The 8,301-nt window shown below is 35.6% G+C and overlaps 1 protein-coding gene across 1 annotated transcript; it reads right to left on the bottom strand.

Annotated features, from left to right (window-relative positions):
- Window positions 1–6,398: 6,398 nt before the first annotated feature.
- Window positions 6,399–7,915, bottom strand: LOC149200885 (uncharacterized). The gene is made up of 2 exons (XM_089401114.1): window positions 7,227–7,915; window positions 6,399–6,531 (listed from the first exon to the last, which is right to left on the bottom strand). Exons 1-2 carry the CDS (start codon window positions 7,913–7,915, stop codon window positions 6,399–6,401), a joined length of 822 nt encoding a protein of 273 aa, XP_089257240.1.
- Window positions 7,916–8,301: the final 386 nt, after the last annotated feature.

The raw sequence follows: 8,301 nt of genomic DNA, 5'->3' as shown, positions 1-8,301 counted from the left end.
TGGTAGATGCACTGTGTTTGATAACGCATTTACATGCGGTAACACCTAGTTAGGGAGTATGCAAAGCAGTAAGTCAGATTGTATGGTATGCGTAATTTTTTTTTTTATTTGTATGGTAATGAGGATGTGACACTATAGTATCGTCCTCAAGAGATACACCACCCGCACACCCGGACTCAATCCGATAGAAGAAGTTTCAATTAAATAATGGATTCTTATTTCACTGGAATTAAGGTAATACACATAAAATGATAAGAAACAGTTTCTAACATTAATAAAACAGGACGAAAAAGAGAAGATTTTAATTGGAGAAAATTAATTAAATAAGAGTAGCATTTCTACCATTGATATATATATAAATCAATAAATATTTTTAACTTTTCTAGTATCGTCAATAACTATTTTTATTGTAATTGAATCTTAAAAAGGATACGAATGAAAAACTGATAACCGACACTTTTATTATTATATGAAAACTGAAAAACGACAGCTCTACTGGAAACTAAACACACTCAGAACTCGACTTTCTTAAGCAATTCCCCCAAAAATGAAGACCTGCACCCTGGCGCCGGCACCAGTACCGATGATACGATTTCCCACAGTCCTACTGGATATTAATATTTTAGAGATATTTTATTAATATTTTGATATATTATTATAAATTTATTTAATAGTAAAATTAAATAATTTGATTGTGTTTATGTTATACTAGATGACTGAAGAGGGGTTGTGGGGGTTCCAGTGGACAGATGGATGCTGATCTGGAGTGGAGTTGTGGATGGTTGACTTCATGGTGAAGTAGTTGAGATGGATGATGCAGACAAAAGAGTCTCACTGTCAGACTCTTGCGGTGATTTCCTCGCTCTTTTCCTAGTGGGAAGAGGTAATTCGGTTGGCTGGACGCCAAACTTTTCACTCTTTAGCCTAGTCAGGGTATGAGCAGGGTTGTACTGCGAAGTCACGCTGCCTTGAGATTTATTAGACCTCTGAGGAGAAATGGAAAATCGCCGAAGTTTGTGAATTAGGGATTCGACTTCAGGAGGTTCAACGGTAGATTGGTCTAAAATATCAGGGTGTGTAGCAGCGGTTGATACTCGAGCATCTTTTGACTCTGGATTTAAATGTAATGGGGAAGTCGGGGGAGATGATGAGGGAAATTTACTCTCAGAATGGTATTCAGATTTGGATTTACTTGCCATTCATAGTTCATGCCCTCCTTCTAGCACCAAATATGTTGAAGCCCCGAAAATCAGGTTGACAACAAGGGGGATACCCGCCCGGTCCGGACCTTGGTTGGCAGCTCCTTATCCATTTGGTATAGAGGGTCCGACTGGGGATAATGGGACTAGTTTCCCAATCTATGGGTGTGTGTGTGTGTAGAATTATTTGTTGCTGATCTAACAGTTCCTATCTAAGCTATTCTAATTCAAACTTTAATCTAATTCTATGCTATTGTAATCTAATAAAAACAACACATCTAATCTATTCTAACCTGGGATGTAATTCTTCTATTATGCGATCTAAAGAGATTTCAAATAAAAACTAGTAATAAAGTTCATTCAGTGATTATAAGAAAGGAAATAAATTAAGATGAACTATTTCGCATAAAAAGTTAGGCAAAACAGTTGTGAACAACATATCACATAATAAGCTATTCATACATTACACATAAATAAATAGTTACCACCATACAAAAGTGCTAAATGATAACTCAAGCATTCATGCAATAACATATAAACAACTAAAAACTGTGTATCACTTTAACATATAAGCAGAAACGGTCAAGGGATAAAAGTACCATTTATGACTGGTCCTACTCATAAGCTTCAAGCAACAATGATTTCTCTCTCCTTGCTCTAACATCTACTAAGAGTACAAAAGTGCAACATTGGTAGCAGATATCAAATGAAAACATCAACAAATCTTGATCGATTCATTCACCAAAACCTCCTCTGAGGGTGCAAAAGTGCATGTTCCGAGGACAAGTTTTTGATAAATTTCTGGACCCTTCTCTAAATGAATGAGAAGGGTTTAAATACTACTAACTAAATAACTTAATTACACAGATTTAGGATACAGTTTAAATGACTGCCCTTTTTCTAAGCAAAACTATTTCTAAAAATTAAATCTAACATCTAACTATTTCTATATTTGCTCCTTAATGTTGCGAGCATTCAATATTTGCCGGGGTAGAGTCAGCTGACTATCTTCCGCTTTTGGTTGAGCTAAGCAAACAGAAATCGTAAGAGCTGGCACCATCTTTTCAGCAAAATAGAAGATATACTTGAGAATCATCCTCTAGCTATGTGGATTTACTGTGTATGCTCAATAATAATCCAAATTTCACTTGGTTAATCCTCAAATTGCCTCTACCTTTATTTTCTTGCGTTTCCAGGCTTATGAGTGACTGAGCAGTTAAGGACTTTGCTTTTTGAGCAATTTTCTCAGCGATGCGTGATTAGCGCTAGGCGCTAATCTCGCATCAAAAACTACCTCCGTTTTTTGATCCAGGCCTTTCTGGTGCGTTTTTCAACTTTAGCGCCTTTTCGTTCACCGGGTATAAGCTTCAAAATTTTGTAAACATACTGCTTTCGTGAGCTTTTGACCTTGAGCGTTAAATCGCCTGTCGATATCAGCATTGTTCAACTACTCATTCAACCATGGCTCTGACTGAAAAATCTATAATGGATAGCTCAGCAGCGCTCTGGAATTTGCGGCTCTATTGCATGCAGTATCCGTTTATGAGGGCATTTCTTCTCTGTTTCCGAGCTTTTGGAGCTTTACCCTTTTCCTTAATTACTTCCTGCACATTGCTTCATGTCGTTTCTGTTTTTCATTCCTGCAGTTCACACATGAGGAGAGAGTAATGATAATAAAAATTGACAAGAAAGCTCTGAGTTCTACGGACGTACAAAAATATGCCACCTGACGTGAACTAACTCTTTGAAAAACACAAAACTGTCTTTCATTAACACTTGGCGTATCATTCATTAATTTTCATTAAAGCGCGTATCCAATTTTTGGTTTATGGACAAATTTTTATGAATGTTGAGCCGGGGAAAATTTGCGATGGACAGTTTCTGCGATTTGCATCGCAGCATCGTATCATCGCAGTATCACATTATCACATTTTCATTAAGATGTGTTATCGCAGGTTTTCCCGATCAAGTTTATCGCAGATTGTTGTATCGTGCGATCGCAAGATCGCAGATTGCAGTATTGCGTTATCGCAGATTTGTTACAATCGTTAAATGGTTATGTGTTTTTTATGCGATATCGCATATCGGCCATAGGCGATTTTTTAAGGTTTTCGAATATGAGCGTTTCTTAATGTATGCGATGCGATGGAATTCGTATCGCACTCTCGCAGTTTATCATTTTACTCATAAGGAAATATCCTATCTTCTTTGCGCAATGCGATGTTTTCTTAAGGAGTAGAATACATGAGTTTTAATTGAATTTTTTGAATTTTTTACTAAGGGTCCCCACTTACCTAGTATTATTGCTAATACTAAATAAGGAGGGGGGTCATTGGTGGCCACAACAGGCAGAAATGTAGGAGAAATGCAAACCCCACTTAATTTTCAATAGATGTAGGGAGATAACATTATTTATGACTAAATTATTAGCAATAATCACATAAATCCAGGGCTTTCTTCAGTGTTATTACGAACAAGAAATATGCATTATTTAATGCTAAAATATTAGCAATAAAAGCCTTTAGTATCAAGTGTGAGAATTCAAACATTGAAAGCTTCCTCTGCAAAATGGTCTTTCTCTCCTCTTTCGCACATATTCTAATTTGAAACACATTCAAAAATATGAACTTATGCATTATCTACAATTAAAATATTCTCAACAATATACGCATAAGCCTACAATGCAAAGTGCACACATCCATGCAATGAAGGCTTCAACGGTTTATTCATACAATGAATCAATTAAATAACAATAGTTTGCATTTTTTATAACTAAAATATTATCATTAATATAGAAAATATGGATTATTTTTTATACTACAATATTAGCAATGAAAGCATTAAATGCCAAATGCAAATATCTACACAATGAAAGCCTGAAAGCTTCCTCTGCACATCCCATAAATAATGCTTTCGTTCAATGAGATGAAGTTTACTTAAATAACAACACTATACATTTTTACAATTAATATATCATAAAAAATATTCTCATAAATAATGCTATTATCCGGACAATGGAAATTTGGAAGCTTCTTCCACAAAATGAACAATTTCCACACTTTTGCATATCCTATAAACAAAGATATAGAGGTAGGGATATAGACATTATTTATGACTAAAGTATTAGATAAATTGTATAGTCGAGTACTTACTTCGACGTTATTGTGAACAACAAATGCAATAACACCAAATATGCATTATTTAATACTAGAATATTAGCTATAAAAGCCTTTAGTATGAAGAGTGATGATTCACATATTGAAATCTTCCTCCGCACAATGGAATTTATTTGATCTTCTGCACATATGCTAATTTGAAACATATTTGAAAATAAAAACATTTGCATTATTTACAATTAAAATATTATCAATAATAGAAGCATAATACTGCAATACAAAGTGCGCACAACCACACAATGAAGGCTTCAATGCTTTCTCTGTACGTTGAATCAATTAAAAAGAAATAGTGCACATTATTTACAACTAAATATTAGAATTAATATAGAAAATATGATTATGTTTTGATACTAAAATATTAGCAATGAAGGCTCAACTAAAAAGAAATAGTGTGCATTATTTACAACTAAAATATTATAATTAATATAGTAAATATGATTATGTTTTGATATTAAATACTAGCAATGAAAACCTTCAGTGCCAAATGCAAAGATCCACACAATGAATGCCTGGAAGCTTCCTCCACACATCCCATAAACAATGTTTCTGTTCAATGAGATGACGTCTACTTTAATAGCAGTGGTATATGTTATTTACAATTAAAATATTATCAAATATATATATAAATTATGCTATTATCCTCACAATGGAAACTTGAAAGCTTCTTCCGCGCAATGAACATTTTTTGCACTTTTGCATGTCCTATAAACAAAGCTTCCACTTAATGAAATGCGGTTTTGTACACAACTTTATGTGTATTTCACACAACGTTTACTCACTTGAGTACTAATATGCATTATATATAACCAAAGTATTAGCAATAAAAATTTTTAGTCCAAAGTGTGTACATCCACATAAAATGCAATTCTGTATAAGAGCATAAACAAATAGATATCCAAAACATATTTACAAGTAAAGTATTAGCAATGACTTCATATAATAACTACATGCTTTTCTCCATATATAACATGTACAGAAGAAGTTGTGGAGACATCATTATGAAGACCAAGCATGTGTTGACATAGAAATGTGCACGAAATGCAGACTTCTTTGCACAATAGAGTTGCATGTCCAAATATAGCATGAACGAAAGAAGTTGTACACACATCTATGTGTGGAGCAAGCATTGTGGAACACGTAAGACAAAATGTTGATCTTTGCACAATAAAGTTTTTCAACACTTGTGCACATATGCCTAATTTGAAACATATATGGAAATACAAAAAAATATTCACAAACATGAAAATAAGCATAATTTACACTTAAAATATCATCACTATACAAAAATAATTTTAAACAAAAAGAAACAATTAAATAACAAGTCTACCAAAAACTTTAAGGAAAAAAAACAATAACAACTATGTTGCATCAGCACTCTTCCCTTTATTTTAATGTAAGAATACAAAAAATTATATTTAACCAAAAAATAATAAAATATTACTTAACAAAACTAAGAAAACAACCAGGTTTCAAAATCCCTCCCCGTGAACCAAAACATCCAACTCAATCAACATTTACATTATTACATTATCATAAAATCACATTATATAATAACCACCTACAAAACCATGCAAATTTATCCTGAAATTATGACAAAATTATATAAGATTATAAAATTCCAATTATTAACTAAACAGATATAAATATAATAAAAATTATTACCTTAAATTTTATTATTTAAGAAATTAATATCATAATTGAAATATTTTTTTTCAGAGAGAAAAAGCTGTATGTATTATATTAAGGAAATATAATTATCAAGATATACATATGCGTTCAGAATCACAGCTATAATAAGCCGCAACATTGTGTAAAGGGAAATGACCGATTCCCCCAAGATAGGATCTGAAGAAAGACAGACCAAAAAGATGCGTAATTTAAAAGTTGTATGGAAGCTCATTCAGATAGAGCGCAGAGATTATACATATAGGAGCGAATAGCTAGAGTGAAAGAGAAAAAAAAGATGTTTGAGCTTAAAGAGAGCCCGCCTAGTCCAGAGAAGGCATGGACGCCGATATTGAAGTCAAGATAGAATTGAGAGGCAGAGAGCAGCCTTGGAAAATACAGCCATTCCGCCATTTCCATAGATGCCAGCATGTGAGAATAAGAAGAGCATGCCAGAAGGGACATTGGGCGCTCCACCATACGAAAGCATCCTGTACAGAAGCAAAGGATCGGTGAGGAAAACCATAAGTAAGAGAGAGTTCATACCAGATTGCTGTAGAGGCGGAACAGTCGAAGAACATATGATAATTTGATTCTGCCGCAGCTGAGCAAAACTGACAAATGCTAGGTCCCTGCCAACCTTTTTTTTGGAGGACCTCCCAGGTGAGGTTCTTATTAGAAAAGAGAAGCCATGAGAAAAGGATGGACTTGAGAGGGCATTGGGCTTTCCAGAGCTTGGCAGGGAAGGTAGGGGAGGGGGGCGGAGAGAGAGGAGATAGGGCAGAGTAGAGGCATCTGACCGAGATGGGGCGGATTGAATTCCCAATAGACCAAGTCAAGGCATCCTTCGTCCCGATTTGAGTGAAAGCACTGTGAGTGAAACGATTGGTGAAAGAGAGCCATAGGGAGCGAAGGGGGGGAGGCCAATTGGAGGTCGGTTTTCCAGATAGGCTCCTGAGAGGACCATGCAAGAATAAGCTTGTCCCAGGTAATAAGACCCCTTGCATGGAAAAAGGAAAGTAATGACGGAGGGATCATGGATTCTAGGTTGTGAAGGGTGGGGTCAATACCAATGAAGACATTTGTACCAGAATAGATAGTCCATTTTAGGTGCATCATAAAGAAAGGTTGTAATTTTTTGAGGCAAAGCCAGATGGGGGAGCCCGATCGAATGTCGAGAGAGGACCTTCTGAACCAGTAAGCGATGTTTTTGCCTTTGAGATACTTCTGATTAATGAGAGCACTCCATGGACTGGTACCAAAGATGGCTCGAGATTTGCAAATGAGCGCATATCCAAAACATTTCATGTTGAGAAGGCCCCAACCGCCTGCCTTTTTTGGCCTTGAGATAGAGTCCATGTTCACAAGGTGGAATTTCGATTGGAATGATCGGCCGCCCCACAAAAAGTTTACAGCGATAGAATTCATTTTCTTAGTGACGGAGGCCGGAAGAAGAAAGAGATGACCCCAATACACCGCGAGCTGGGAGAGTACTGCCTGAACCAATATGAATCTGCCAACAAGAGAAAGAAGACGCATTTCCCAGCCTGCAATTTTGTTGTAGAAACGATCTAACAACCAGTGCCAATCATGGCTGCAGTATCCCCTTGCTTTCAAACGAAACCCCAAATATGTAAATCCATCCTTAATCAGTGCGAGGTTAATACCAAAGCGGTCAGCAATCCACTGAGCCAATGCAGGATTTGTAGCGTTGTGATAAAGCACTGATTTTGCCTTGTTGATATTGAGGCCCGTGGCAGAATGAAACTTTTGGAGAATCACAAAGAGAGAGACCCATGAAGATTTGCATAACATTGCAAAAATTAGAATATCGTCCACGAAAAGATTGTGTGAAAGAGAGATGTCCCTGCACATCTTGACCGCTCTGCAAGAAAATTTAAAAAAATTAACATAAATTAAAGCACAGTCATCATTAACCTCAAAAAATCGAAATATCCATTTGAAGACCTTATATGGGACCATTTTCCTTATCCATGGAATCGTCAAATAAAATAGGAAATTATCGTTAATTAGAGGTAAAAAAAACGACGAAGAGGAGACGTTTTTCTTGCCCTCGTGGAATGTTTAGATGTAACACAGACAACACTCCTTACACTTAGATGTAACACAGAGATACACCACCCGCACGCCCGGACTCAATCCGATAGAAGAAGTTCAAATTAAATAATGGATTGTTATTTCACTGGAATTAAGGTAATAAACATAAAATGATAAGAAACAGTTTCTGACATTAATAAAAA

The sequence above is a fragment of the Pinus tabuliformis genome, chromosome 2_1 (genome assembly GCF_031772625.1).
Source record: "Pinus tabuliformis cultivar Carrire ecotype Pingquan chromosome 2_1, CPIR1, whole genome shotgun sequence".
NCBI classification, from domain to species: Eukaryota; Viridiplantae; Streptophyta; class Pinopsida; order Pinales; family Pinaceae; genus Pinus; species Pinus tabuliformis.
Note: the sequence above shows the minus strand (reverse complement) of the source record. Positions and strands in the feature narration are given on the sequence as shown.